Source organism: Anas platyrhynchos, chromosome 5 (genome assembly GCF_047663525.1).
Source record: "Anas platyrhynchos isolate ZD024472 breed Pekin duck chromosome 5, IASCAAS_PekinDuck_T2T, whole genome shotgun sequence".
Taxonomy (NCBI): domain Eukaryota; kingdom Metazoa; phylum Chordata; class Aves; order Anseriformes; family Anatidae; genus Anas; species Anas platyrhynchos.
The window spans coordinates 24,555,128-24,569,691 of record NC_092591.1 but is presented as its reverse complement, the minus strand read 5'-3'; the positions used below and the strand labels follow the sequence as shown (position 1 = coordinate 24,569,691).

Sequence of the window (14,564 nt, the reverse complement as noted above, 5' to 3'; positions counted from 1 at the left end):
TCTTCCAGTTAAAATGTGATTTCTGTTTTCTCCCTCTAGGTTTTAATCTCTGTTCTGCTAAACCAGGTAAAGTCTGGTTTGGTCAGTAGTTGGAGGAGAGTGCCAAAGAGCCCAGATGTTGCAATAAGCAGCCTTGGGTTCCTGAACCGTTTTCCTGCAGTAGCTCTAGGGGGCTCTCTGCTGTTGGAAATGGTACATTTCTGATGAGGTATATGATAAAGCTCTTAATAACCTGTTGTCATTAAAGATCTCATAACACTTTTTTTTTTTTTGCAAACGCTAACCTCATTGTCATCAGCAAAATACAGCATATGCAATTACAATCTAATTTTCTCTGCAGTGTCAATTAGAGATTCTCATTTTTATCCTAAACTGTGTTCTGCTGTGCGTGTGAGCTGCTGCCACGTAAGCTACAGTATTTAAGGAGTGTAGGAAATAATTTTTCTACATGCTGTTTGCAGAGTTCCTTGTTTAAGTCACTAGAAGTATGTTGTTATCAGCACTGACCATGTGTGCAAGAAAGACGGGAAATAATTATCCTTTCCTTGATTATAACTCTGCAGTTTGTTACTGCAGAAACCTTAGAGGTATGTGGGCTTTGTTGTGGGAGCGTTGGAAATGAATGGCTAAGATGGATGACTGGATGAGGCAGGACAAAAGTGTGAACAGTAATTTGCTGGAGAGTAATAGGTGACACCATCAGCTTGTGTCCAGTGGCATTTAGAAAAGAAGGAATACCTCTGTATTATTTTGGGTTCTTTTATTTCCAGACCCTTCCTCTGCATTTTATGCAAGGACAAAAATCGTGGCTCTGCATCAAGCTCTCTGATGTGCAGGATCATACTGGGTTCTCCTGGGCTTTCTGTATCAGATTTGGGTACATTAGAATGGACTTTTAATGACCAGTTTGAAGATGAGTGACGATGTGTTTTGAAAGTTTTCTTCCTATTTGTGAAGACTAGAAATAATTGCAAAGTAGCTCATCTTCTCCAAAATGTTTGGGCAGCATGGGGTGGATGTCCGTCCTGAATGGTGCTGCTCTTTTCTGTGTAAGGAACTTAATGTATTGAGGCAGTGAAAATAACGTGGGGTTGGAAGTTCAGTGAGCTTCACAATGAGAACATGCACAAGTGCCCTGTTTAACCTGCTCAGTGGTGTGTTTGCTCTTATTTATTCCACAAAGTCATAGCTTGAAATCGTTACTGTGAATTTACTGCTGAAGAGGGAAAAGGTTGAAGTATGGCTAGATGCAGGAGGGGAACAGGTTGTTTTATTTTCACGGGTAGCACTGGCAGTTCCCAAGCAATGAGGCTTGGAGAAGCTGGCTGTTGAGAGCCACATCCTGATGAGATGTCTGGGCCTGTTGCACAATTGTGTGATGTCTGCCACTGCAAACTCTGTTTTTTCCCTTCCTCTAGGAGCTGCTCTTCATAGTAGGAAATCTACATTGAATTACCCTTGTCTGCATAAAATACGGGCTGATGACAATTAGGCGATTGATTACTTTTTCAGGTGGTGAAAGATGCCTCTTCCAGGATCTGTTTCCCCATGCCACCCCAGACTTTAAACACCTGCAGTGTTCAGCTTCTGGAGAATTCAGACACTCTTTCCTCCCTGTGCTTGGATGTATTTATTGCATGCACTACATCTTTCCATGTCTGACCACTGTAGCTTGAGAGGAAAATCATCTCTTTTTATTTCAGCGTGTGGGTTGTACTAGTTTCGGTGAAGCGAGATTTTTATATAGATTTTAGCACTGTAGTAAAAATTTTTGCATAATGAGTTCTTAAGCAAATTAAAACCTTGTGTGTACCAATTTAGCTTTTGCTTGTAAATTCAGAGGGTAGACATAAGCGTAGCCAGTTTTAAGCCATGTAGGATTTTGTATTGCTATTTTAAATAATTTTTCAAATAATCGTAATTGAACGGCGGTAATTTTTGTGTGTAATGCAATATTGTATGGTGGCATCTGCACCCTCCATTATTTATGCTCTGGGTTGTTAGCTTTAAGTGCTTTCCTAGCCAGTTAATAACCAGATTAGAGTACTGAAATAACTGAACAAAATGTCTGATAAGCGTCTCAGAATTAATACTACAGAAATACAGCCTTTTAAAACGTGTTTCTGTCTGTATTCCACATAACGCTGTAGATCGTTAAATCTTGTCAGTTTTGAAATCTGAAACACTTAGGAAAAAATGAATTAAACCCAACCTTTTGGCTGTTGCACCTGTCTGAGGGACATCCTGCTCATGTACAGGGTTAGGAACACAATCCCAATTTTTACCTGCCAGTTGAACTGTTTGGGAAAGTTGCTAAATGCAGAGCAGGAAACAGTGAAACTTGGCAGTTTTGTAGGGGAAGAAAATCGAAATAAACATTTTCTGTAGTCTTCCCTTCCTAATTGGTTTATATTTGAGTAGCTGTGGTTGGTAAAATTCAGATAAATCTAAGTTTCAGAGATGACTGCAGATTTGAAAGGAATAAAAAGGTGTTTTTTTAGCCCTGGTGGCCTTGAACCTTTAGAGGCAGCCTATATATAACCTTTAGGTTATTGGAAAATGTGTCCTAGTTGCCTTAAGATGTGGTACATATGTGCATAAGTCTTATTACTTTATTTTATCAATTTCTCCATTTCTCATTTAAACAGTAGAGAAGAATGATTTTTTTTTTCTTATTAGCCGTTTTCCCTTTCTGGTAATCCAGCAGCATTGTTGAGCTGCTGTGTCTTAGTTGGAAAACAGAGTGGCAACGTTTGTTGCATTTTAAAAATGGCTTTGATTGGATTGATGATAGCAAAAATAACTTTTGAAATGTTCAAAAAGCTGAACTTTTTGTGTAAATGTGTGTATTTGCGTTATGTGGCAGTTGTCTTCAGCACTGTTCTGAATGTTTTATTGGAACTTTTCCTTAATACTTCTATTTCTTCATTATTTCTACCCAGTTTCTTAGTGTTGCGTAACCCTGTAACTTGCTCCACTTAAGGACCTTTCTCTGGCTGCAGCGGGTGGCAATGCCTGCTCTCTGAAGAGCTGTCTTCTGAATGCTTCCGTGAGGTTCTGGCCCTAAATCTATTGATCAAGGTAGTGTCACCATGGTGTATTTCCCAGGCTGAAGTTGCAGAGTCCCCAGTCCCTGGGTTTTCTGCTGCTTTCCTGTTAGAATTCAGTGTGCCAGGCCCACGGCACCCCGTTCTTTCATGAATGGAATTCAAAAAGACACTTACATTTCCATAAATAAATTAGGAATTCAGTGGCTTCTTCCGGCTAATCAGGGCAGGCTGATAAACCTTGCTAGCTGTTTAATAAATGAATTGTGACTGATTACCTATTAATATGGACGCCTCAGGAATTCACCCTGGGGGAAGCAGAGCAGTGAAATAGAGAGGGGCATGGCCCCCTGGGAAATCAGGGCTTCATGTTTGCAGCTTAAATATCTCTGTGAAGTATCAATAAGGAGGTAATTGAATTTTGAACACAAACATGAGCGCCGGATGGATGAAGGAGAGGGGGGCTCTGATCATCTCTTCATGCCCCTTCATACTCCCCTCCCCTTTCCCTTAGAGACCACTCTAGTGAAGATAGATGCTAAATCCATTAAATAAAGATTAGACTCTGTCGTGGTAGAAAATGGCAGCTTAGCTAGATCCCTGGGCAAATTGGGACCTTTAGCAATACAGAAAATTAAAATATACATTTTTAACAAGTGTGCTGTCGACACAGTAATAATGACTGTGTGGCTTGTGGGGTTTGCTCACCTTTCAGATCTGCTTTTGTTTGGTTATATCACTTGCTCTTGTTTTGAAACCAGCCTACTCAGTCTCTCTGAAGCAGTGGAGGCTTGGGGGAGGAAAATGTTTTTCTTTTTTTTTTTCCCCCCATCTTGCTTTCAGTCTTGGGCTCTTTTTTTAGGTCCTTATGCTTTTGATAGTGTAGAAGTTCAGTGTTCTTCTATTTGAATAGGGAAATAATTACCTTTGGCTCCAGCATGCTCAGATGCCTTTCCTAAGAAGCAGCTGGAAATAGTCTAGAGGAAGCATGGAGATGATACTGGATATTGAAAGAAAAATGTGATTGGGCTTTTTTCAAATCAGGATTTTATTCACAAATCATGTGGCTTTATTATTTATTCCATGTCAAATTTTCTGAGTTCTGTTAATGTGGGAAAGGTTAATAGAAGGATGATCATTGTAAAATATCAATGTTATTTCTTGTTATGCAATGCTTTGTAGAAACATAGCTGAAGTGCACTTTAACAGGTGACAGTCTTTCTTTGTGATATTGTGCTAGACTTAGAACATGATCAGGCCTTCTTCACGACTTCGCACGCCCTATTCTCTGTTGCAGGAAGTCAGCAGATCCTCTTTTGCAGGCAAAACCACATCTGCCAGTGTAAGTGGGGGACAAATTGCCGTTCTGGAGAGACTGCTCCTGTTTCTCCAAATAAACAGGATAATACCAGATAATCCATCTGCAGAACAAAATCCAAAATTATTTAACGTTTTTTAATAAGAGATGAGCCTCAGCTGAGTGTGGCTCTGAGGAAACTTGCTGTTGCTTCCTTCTAAAAATTTTTCTCTTGATTTTAGAGTGTTCTGAGATAGCAAGCAGGAGAAGTAAAAAAAGAACTGTCTGTTCTTCCATGACAGCTCCTTGGTAACACCACTTTCCAGACTCCTCTCAAATGTTAGCAATCATGCCTGGGAAACCCTGAAGCATTCTCAGCTTCTGCTGCTAAGTTCTCTTTAGCTAATAAAGAACAAAAGTAGATATTAAATGAAAGAGAAGTATTAATGTATACAAGTCCATTTCAGAGATAGTAATGATAGCACTGGGAATGCCTTGGCTTCCAGTAACCCTGAGCTGCTGCAGACATGGAAGAGGTTTTCCATCTCAGTTCCCCAGACTATCATCTGCTTCCAGATTCCAGCAGCTTGACCACCTTTTTTTTTTTTTTTTTGTAAGAGATTTTGCATGGGAATATCTGTGTTCTTTCACCCAACCATGCTTCTAACAAAGAAGAAAGTGTCTACGCTTGGCTCAGCCTCATGGATTCTCTTTGATAGTGTTGGCACCAAATTGAAAATGAACAGGTACCACCCTTTAGCTAAATTGCAATAATTAATTGTGTATGCACTGTAGCTTGTCTCAGTTGAAGAAGCCAGATCTCAAACCTCCCTTCATAAAGGTAGATTACAGCATTGGGCGGGCTCTGGCCAAGCGTGTTGATCGTGGGCTCTTTCTCACTGGGGACTTCCTGGCCTTCGTCGCCTCGTGTATTTACAGTCTTGGATCCTTGAGACATCGAAGCCCATCCTTTCTCAATCTCCAAACTCAAGGGCAGTTTGCATTAAAGCTCTTCTCAAAAGCACGGACCATGGTGACTTTATAAATGGTTTTGAATCCAGTCATATTTTAATTGGTACAATTACCAATTAAAGAGAGATGTAGGTCAAAAAACCCCTGATCTGTATGTGCCTCTGCCAGTCTTTGCGCTCTCACCTTTCTGCAGCATTCAGTACAACATGAAAACATCTTCTAAGGACTTTGCAGTTCCTCTCCTGAATCTATCTCCCTATCAACATGCAGACTAAGTATTTATAACATATCTACTTTCCTTTACCTTGGCTGGCACCTTTCAAAGAAGCCCCCGGTGCCTTGACAGCTTGTTCCTCCCTGTTCCTCTCATTCTACTGTCATCCTTGGTCTTACTCTATCACCTGTCCTTCTGTTTGCCTCTTTTGGATTTTTTTTTCTGCTCTTTTCTTCCTGCATCTAAACTTAGACCAATTTTCTAGTTCAGTAGTCTTCCTTTGTGAATCCCTAGTTAAAAAGGAGAGATTCTCGCTGGTTTGTTCTGCAGCATCTTCTGAAAACAGGCATGTGCCAGGAGCCTCACAAGCTTATGGCTTTCTACATATTAAGGCACTTAGTGATGCAGCATTTTAATTAAATTAACCAGAATTCGTAAATTGTAGATAGATTTCCCCAGATCATCTCACGATGAGCTTTTAGAGTGATCACACTGCTGGTGTTTAATCCATCAGATTGCCATATGGAGTGTTGAAGAGCAGAATATCTGTTTATTAACAATTGCTGGTTTTTCATGTCAGCAAGTACATTTTTTTTTATTTGAGGGCCTGGGAATACAGTCTGTTGCTGTACCTATTATACCAATTATATGGACCTCATGCCAGACCCCATTTCATGTCTACCTCATTTGTTTATTAATCCAGGTGATTCAATAGACTGTCTAAAAGGCATGATAGATAATGGGAGTCATCCCACCAGTGTCCAGAAATTCTTTGATTTCGTTACCACAAGAGGAAAGGCCCAGATGTCCTTTATAAGAAATTATTGGTATCCTTAGCATTGGAGGTTTCTGGAAACTGGTAAGACATGTATTTTGATCAACCAGAACATGTTATAATTCACAAAAGTCACAAAGTTGTTCCTCACGTTAGAGGTCAGCTGGCCTTTTATTCCCTCTGTATTAATAAATACCTGGCCTCAAATTCTAGGATATTTGCTGTGTTGGCCTTCCTTAGGAATAGAAGTTACTTGTCTCTTCAGAGTAGTGTTCTGTTCCATTTCATTGTGACAAATCAGTTTTTCTACCACTTTAGCTGTGTGTTGGATTTTCTAAAAGGAAGAATATTCTTTGGGGCAGAAGAAAGAACTTCTTGTATTAAGACTTTTTCCTTGTACTGCTTCCTTCAAAAAGAAATATTCACCATTCTGGGATGGAAAATATCACGGGCCTGATGAAGAAATATGTTTTGTACCTTAGACATCAAGTTCTTCTCATAAAATGTAATTTAAGATAATTTCCTTAACCTTCTCAATTCTCAACAGTAGTAACATGTGGGCATTTTTACTCATCCAAACAACTGTTGGCTCACTTGCTTTCTTGGATAACTTGAGAGTCTGGGGTATAATAAGTGCTTATTAAGACAATTTCAATTTTAATCTGCGTTTAGGCAGTGTATGAAGAGGAGGGACCTGTTGGTATGTGTTGATGATGATAAATGGAAAACAGTGCTTTCAAACCTTCATTAGAGTGGTCCATTGTATCCAGCAGATGGCAATGAAAATGTACCTGCTGCTCTCTCTTCTTGCTGAGCAGTGCCTTAACTAAAATCTTAAATCCTGCAGACTGTACTCTTCCCTGTTCTCTGGTGCATAGCTGCAGATCGCTTCCTAATGAGGATTTTGAGTGCCCCCTGCCTAGTGGGTAAAACAAAAGCCAACGCATCCATGGATTAACGAGAAAGGAATTTAATGCTGGCATGCTGTACCCTGCAACAAAATCTGTTTTCAGGATTTCAAAGTATTCCTTTAAACGTTCAGCACTTGGGTGAGCCTTTTTAGTAGTCTTCTCTTTCCTGGCTTACATTGTTTGTCTGTCCATCTGCTTGTCTGCCAGTTATCTTGGTATTTGTGTCATATGGGCAAATAAGCAGTGATCTTTCAATAAGCTCGGCACGAAAGGCAGTGTTAAGCACTCATCCTTTTGCGTAGTCCCGCAGTACTCGCCAGCTTGGACCTGCTGCTGGTTTGCCAGGCAGGACACAATTTCTTCAAGGCAGCAGCAACAGCATCTGCCCTGGAGAGGGGAAAACTCCGAGGCTGTGACAATAGGGATTTGTAGGGCCTTTGCATATGGAGGGAGGAGAGATTGTGGATGCTGATGATATTTAGAGTGGGTGTCACTGCTTCTAATTAAATCATAAGGACAGTGGGGTGTAGATGTAGCGTAATGATTCAGATGGTAACTGGCTATGGCAGCAAAGCTGAGAAATGAATAATCTTTACTGTGCAAGAAGAAAACTTTGGTTTTGCTGGACTTTGTCTTTGTTTCCTGTATTTGTGTTCTTTTATCTTTATTTCTTTTTATTAAATATGCAGCTTCATATAATTTCTGTACAAGTGTTACTTGTACAAATATGCAAGGCAAGGTGCTTTGTTACTTCTAAGCTGTAGTTGTCTCCAACAAATTATCTGCAATCCCTCTTTCATGGTGACTATGAACACTACTGCTCTCCTGTCCCTAACTTACCCCTGTGACCCAGGTATAATGGTTGATGCTCCGGTAAGTTGGCATCCAAGCTAGAATCTAAATCTTCCACATACGTGGGAAGCATACTCTATAAACACCCAGGGAGCAATCTCATTTGTCTTCCATTTGTTGTACAGTATCTATAGAAGTCTTGATGACCGGTTGTTAGTGATGTGTTGGGTTTGAGACACTGTTCTGTGTTGTCTGTCAGTATTTGTGTAGTGTCTCTTCTGAGTGCCTTAGGACAGAATTTCCTTGCTGTGTGTTTGTACACCCTGTAGCACAGTGGCTACTGGATCAACAGGAACTTACAGGAATTAAAATAATAATTCAAGATGTACATCGCAGTATTTTAATTTACCTGTCAAGCTAACATCCTGGCAGTTTTCATCTTTTGATGTTGGCATTTGGTTGAACGTTTTGGCTTCTGCTCTGCTTTGGCATTCCAAGTTCTAGCAGCAGGTAAGTATGGAACAAACTTAGGAAGGGCTTTGACAACATAAAAATGGTTTTCTGCAGGAGTATCCATGGCTCTTTTGATGGATTGCTTAAGAAGCAGCTCTAGAAAATACCACAAAAAGGTGCACCTGATGTCTGGGACCAGTTTCAGCAGCTGTTACCTTTTAGCATCTACCTGGACTCTCCAAATTAGAAATGCAATCACTCTGAGCTGTACAAGAAGTCATGTCTTAAGCTGAACTCCTGTTTTGGAGGCCGTTGTTTCTTTCTGTGGATCTTTATGAGATTTTTAGGCACCTTAGTCAGGAACCTTAATTTAGTTGTCATGGATCTAAGCCTTAGACCTGAACTGCTCACTATTCATGGAACTAAAATAGGATTATTATGAAACTAGGAAATCTTATCCCCTTAGTCTGGGAACTTGACAGAGAAGGGTGTGTACCAGTTACTGCTGGGGAGCCTAAGGGATGGAGAAGGCACGTAGCAGGAGTGAGTGTGTCAGGAATACAAACTAGGTTTCCTTTTACAGGCTAACGTCCTGTCTCCTGGAGCTTGCTGCCATTTTAGCCCAATAATTGCATCCATCAAGCAAAACTTTACCTCTAAGTAGCACGACTCTTTTGTATTTGAGGTAATGCTTTTTGACACCAAAATAATATTGTTCAGAATTATGATCAGAAGCAGGAAAAGAAGTATTTGAAGTTCAAACATGGCAACAATTAGTCACAGCCTTGCTTATTATATTGTAAAGGAAGAGAGACGGTGTAGTAACGTTTGCTCTCTAGACCTTCACTTTCTGTATGAGCTGCAGGCTGCTTGGAGGGCCATAATGCTGCCAAACGCTTTGTCTTGTATGTAACTTGCAAAATCTTTTTGTCCAGGATGTTGTAAAGTAGTTGTAATTTGCTGTCTTCGTGCTACAGGTCACTGTGCTGTTTCCCACCTCTTCCTCTGCTTGACTTCTCTCTCTTGCAACTTTAGGTTCTCTTTTGGCAGGAGTAATTTCTAGGTGCTGTGAAATACACCATTAATTTCTAGAGAGCTGCTTGTAAATCAAGAGGTTTCTTCATAAGAATGTGAGGGGGGAAAAAAAGGACCTCTAATTTTTGAAAGGTGACACGATTGTTATTTTACATCTCTGCAATTGAGAAGATAAACTGAAAATTTGTATTGACTCCCAGCCCTGAAAAGCATGAGGGGGGTGGAATTCAGGAAAAAGTAATGGAAACCAGTCATATTAGAAGAGGTGAAGAGGAATGCTTTATACACGATGAATAATTTCACGTGGAACTTTCTGCCACATTGGGATTCTTTTTAGAGTGACTACTTAGCAGCTATTGAAAAAGAATCAGGCAATTAAATAGCTAAGAAAATGTCTAGGTGTATCAGGGTAAAATATAAAATGAAGTATGAAATATCAACTGCTTCAGAACCAATTATTCCATTTGTCTTCATCATGGGGTTGCTTTTTTTTTTTTTTTTCCTGTGATGTTTCTGATACTGGGTGCAGGCAGACAGGACACCTGACCAGATAGATCACTAATTGTTCCTGTTGTATCAATTCCTGTGTTCATTTGCATTTTTGTTTGCCTACAGATGTGACACATTTGTGTTTAGGAGGAAATAAATGTCTACTGTATTCTGTATTACTCTTTTCTAGAGACTGGTCTTACATCCTGTCTGTTGATGGGATTTTATATACAGGTTTTCAGTCAGTGATATAGGATGTACATTCAAAGCATGCTTTGAGGTGCATCTCTGGAGAGAACATTATTACTAAACCCATTTGAGGGTGTCCCCAGTGGCAGCTCCATAGAGCAGGTGGCCTGCGTGGCACGAGCACACAGGGATCCAGGAGCCTGCTTCTTATCAGAGCATATAATCTAAAAATCATTCAGCCTGTTTTTCTCTCCTGGGGAGATGACGACGATGACACAGGGCTCTTATGCTAAAAACTAATTCTTAACCTGCAGAAGACGTCATTCAACACAAATCCCAACAGAAAAGGGCTGGGTGATGGATGTTTCTGGGTAGCAGGCCAAGCTGTCGTATGCTTTTCAACAGATAGTTCTGAGGGTTGCCTCAAGATTTTCATCCCTAGTACCTGGCTTACTTGAAAAGAGAGAGCATATTAAATTAAAAAAAAAAACACAACACAATTTCTGTCTACTGATGTGTGTAAATATAAAACTCAGAGGACAAAGCAGTTGCTTCCCTTTCTCAGGGACTCCTGTCTCTGGTTCTCAGGCTTCCTCCAATAATAACCAAAGCAGTGGCTGGGTGAAGGACTGATGGTTAGGAAATGGTGTTGAACATGTAGCAGGTAGGTAATGCTTTGGACAGAAATGTAAGATTGCATGTACATCTGCTGATAGAACTGTAGCCAGCAGTGACTGTCCACCTCTACTCAGCAGTTGTTGAGTAGAGGTGCACCTGTAATACCACATCCAGTGGTGTCCTGCACGCCCTGGCATGAGAGAGACATTGGTGAGCTGGGGTGAGTTCAGTGGAAGGTTTCTTTAGTACCTTTCACCCATCAGAGCAATCGCACCAGACAGTAAATTATGGGGATGCTTCATAGCCATCACCATCTTCCTTCTGCTTTGCTTTTTTGAGCTGTTTTCTAGATGGTTTCCTTTTCATTTTGCTGCAATACCCTAATTTTTGGTTTCCAATAATGGATGGGGAACACTAACTAGTCTGCTATGGCACTGTTAATTCAGCTTTTACAAGAAGAGAACAATGGTAGACATGCTCTCAGACCAGTGCTATGCATGGATTGTGAATAAACATGAAGAGATTTTTGGAAGCCAAAGAGTACAAAGAGTAATAAGGCTAACCGGGCTGCTCTCAGTAGGTCTTCTGGAGAGAAAAAGAATGAATGGTTTGTTTGTTTGTTTTGGCTTTTTATCCCCCCTTAGGGATGACAGTTGACTAGGATGCTTTATTTGAGCTTCAAGAAACTGAGGTTTCTTCTTTCTGCCGTACTCAGGAGGTATCAGCAGACTGATACCTCTGTATTTCTTTTATTTGAGTCATGGCTTCAAGGTTTTCTTAAAAACGCATGGGAACCAGAAGCGCAAGGATGTTTATGCAGAATGTTCTCGCATTTGTTCACAGGTCTTGGGAGGGTTTGGTTTTGGCTCTATTTTTTATATCAGGGCCTTGCCTCGTTGTGTTTGAGCTCATTAACAGCTAAAATGTTTTAATTTAGCAGAGTCTGCATGTTTATCTGTTAATATCTATTCCAAGCAGCCCTGAGTGGTATTGCAATTTTTTATCAAGTCAGTCGGATTAAACTTAGTGTTATTTTCTCTGAATAACACCACTCTTTCTGTGATTTTTAACTCTTCCCAATGTGTTGGTTTTTTTTTTTTTTCCCTGTATTCATTTCGACTTGACTCTAGTGGCATTTGAATGCTGTGAAAACCATAGCATTTCTAAATCAGTGCATTTCCTGAGATGTTCTGTGACCAACTGGGAGTTGGTAAAGATGGTTTTGAATTCTCTGAATCCTCTTCTGAACTTTCAAATATTCTCAGCTCAGGGTATTGCTGCCAGGAGAAGAGGCTTGAGAGCTTGAAATGAGTCAGTAGAATAACTGAAAAACAGCTGGACTGAGGCAAACAGTGAATATGCTGGGGAGGAAGAGAATAGGGATAAAAACACAATGAAGAAAATGTCTTTGATTCATGTGGAGAGAAGAATTAAGTGATGGAGGTGATTGTGGAGGTTTTCTTCTGCAGCCAGAGCCCACAAACTGCATGTTGCTGGCCTTCCATAATGCTACTTGAACTAAGGTTGGGATTTTTGCCTTGGAGCAATGAGATTTCAACAATTTACTTGAATTTGTTCAAACAGACTTGTATTTTTAGAAATTATAGAAATCCTCTTTGTAGTTCCATTATGTTACATTATTTTACTAGTGGCAAAAGGAGTCTTAGTTTGCTTCATGTGTAAATCAAGTAATATTGTTCAGTCATAAAAAAGCATAAACCTTCTTGTGGAGGCTGTCAGCGTTGATAATTCGTTGTTGTCTCAATGGCCTCAGACATCTACGTGGAAGAAGTTTCAGTAAGGAATCTGAGGATTAGAAAACACTTGAAAAATGTAATCTCTTTTCCAAAGTAAAGACATATCTGGCAAAATAAATACAGACTTGTGGTGGTATGAGCTTCTTTCCTCCAGGTACCTCTGATCATGAAGCTTGTTGACAGAGCTTCACAGCTCAAGCCATTAAATAACCTACTGGCAGGGACTCATTTCTTCCTTTGGAGGCCAAGGAAGCCATACTGGAAACAGGACTGCAAGCCTCCCGTGAGTGTGCCTTGTTGTGTTCTGAGTGGATTTGTTTGTCCTGACTTGCATAACCATACAGCTTGTATCCCAACATTATTAGCCAAAAGGAGTAGAGGGGCTTACATAATCGCTACACGATTATTTTTCAGTAACTGTACTGTAAATATGTAATTCTCTCTACTCCTAATAACTCTTAATCCCTTTGTTCCTATTGGCTCTTGGGCTGAGATTTTTCCATGGCCTGAGTGCCCTGGCCACTGATAAGACTTGAAAAAATGGTGACTTTGAAGATTCACCTGCTTTGCTCCCAGCCACTAAATGCCTGCTCCCTGCATAGGCAAGGGAGGCCACATCACAGGGTGCTGTTTTATGGGAGTTTAGACATTGCTTCTGCCTGTTGTGTGCCTTCTGAGAAGGACCCGCTCACCTTTAAAAACACTTCATGCCCAGCTGCATGCAAGTATTCAGTGCAGCCTTTCCACCTATTTTTTTCATGTGTTTTATGCTCAAGAGTTCTCAAGCAAGCAGTTTTGATCTCATTTCTGCATGTTCCTAGGTAAAGAAGATTCCTTTTAGAGATACAGGGGTAGGAAACCCTAAATGATCAAGAATTCTTGGGCTTCTGCTAGGGTTGGGAGGGCATGAAGAAGTTATTTCCTTTTTGGAAAGAGCAGACAAAAAAAAACAACTTTAGTGTGCTTCTTGTTTAACATTCCCCTTTCTATCCTGCTGTTTGCTTCCAGCATCTGTGCGTCTTGGTGGTCAAAGTTTTTCCAAGCTGTATCTGTTCTAGTGATAACTTACCCTAGTCAAGTCCCCTTCAGGTATACTTGCCACTGTTTTTAAATGTGATGTAAAATTGGCTTTCATACTGCCCTTAACACTAGAAGCGTAACTTGAATTTATTCCTTTAAGCTTTATAAAATACTTGAACATCATTTTTCTTTGTGTAATTAGCTTCATGAGTCAGCATCTGGTCTTAGGTCTTGACATTTTTGGCGTGTGAAGTTTTTTTGTGTGTACTTGACCTTGGCTTTACTCCAGAATAAATATTTTAAGCTGTTAGTTGTGTGTTGTTTTTTTTTGTCTTCGGTCTGAGACTAGGGGGCAGACATAACCAGCACGGAGAGAAGTGAACTGTATAAACCACAATTAGAACTGCAGTGCACAGGTGTCTGAAGATCTTATACAATTGCCAAGCTATTTGTTTCTCAAATGAGAGGGGCTTTGGGAGTATATCTTGGAGAATAAAAGGAGCAGAAGGCCTTCCTTTTCAATGTTAGATTTTTGTTTGTTTTGTTTTTGAATCCTAGCTTGAATTCTTCCAGACTTATCCATTTGATATTTCTGCAGAACCAGCATAACGAATGGTTGAAAGTAATCTACTGCAGCTGGTGATGGAATTTAAAACTGCTCTCAGATAGGAATCTGCATTTAGGAATAAGAATTTCTTGCACTCTAGCTTTTCTTCGAACATCAAATTAGGTCTTGTGGTTGAAAAATCTGAACACCAACATGCAAAGAAAGATGACTTGTAATACTAAAGGAGAAGGGTTATGGGTGAGTTCTGCTACAGATACTTGAGGATCCTTTTGGGGAAGGTAGGCATCTTGAATCTCTATGCTAGTCATATGCAGAGTATTATTGTAATGAAAAAACAGTGAAGTGAACAAATAGCTCACAGTACACGGCACTCAATGCATCGAGAGCCCCAGCGTTCACTGTATTTTGCAATTTAATGCACAATAAT

The 14,564-nt window shown here is 40.1% G+C and overlaps 1 protein-coding gene across 4 annotated transcripts in view; it reads left to right on the top strand.

Annotated features, from left to right (window-relative positions):
- The window catches only part of LIN52 (lin-52 DREAM MuvB core complex component), a 55,229-nt gene that overhangs the window by 18,319 nt on the left and 22,346 nt on the right, over nucleotides 1-14,564 (top strand). Inside the window, exon 6 of one of the 4 annotated variants that reach the window (XM_027459622.3) lies at nucleotides 1,513-2,120. The exons of the other annotated variants lie outside the window; for them this stretch is intronic. Coding sequence (XP_027315423.1) covers nucleotides 1,513-1,676 — 164 coding nt within the window. The 3' untranslated portion in view covers nucleotides 1,677-2,120. Of the gene's footprint in view, nucleotides 1-1,512; nucleotides 2,121-14,564 lie in introns of those variants that run through there. 4 annotated transcript variants of the gene reach the window in all.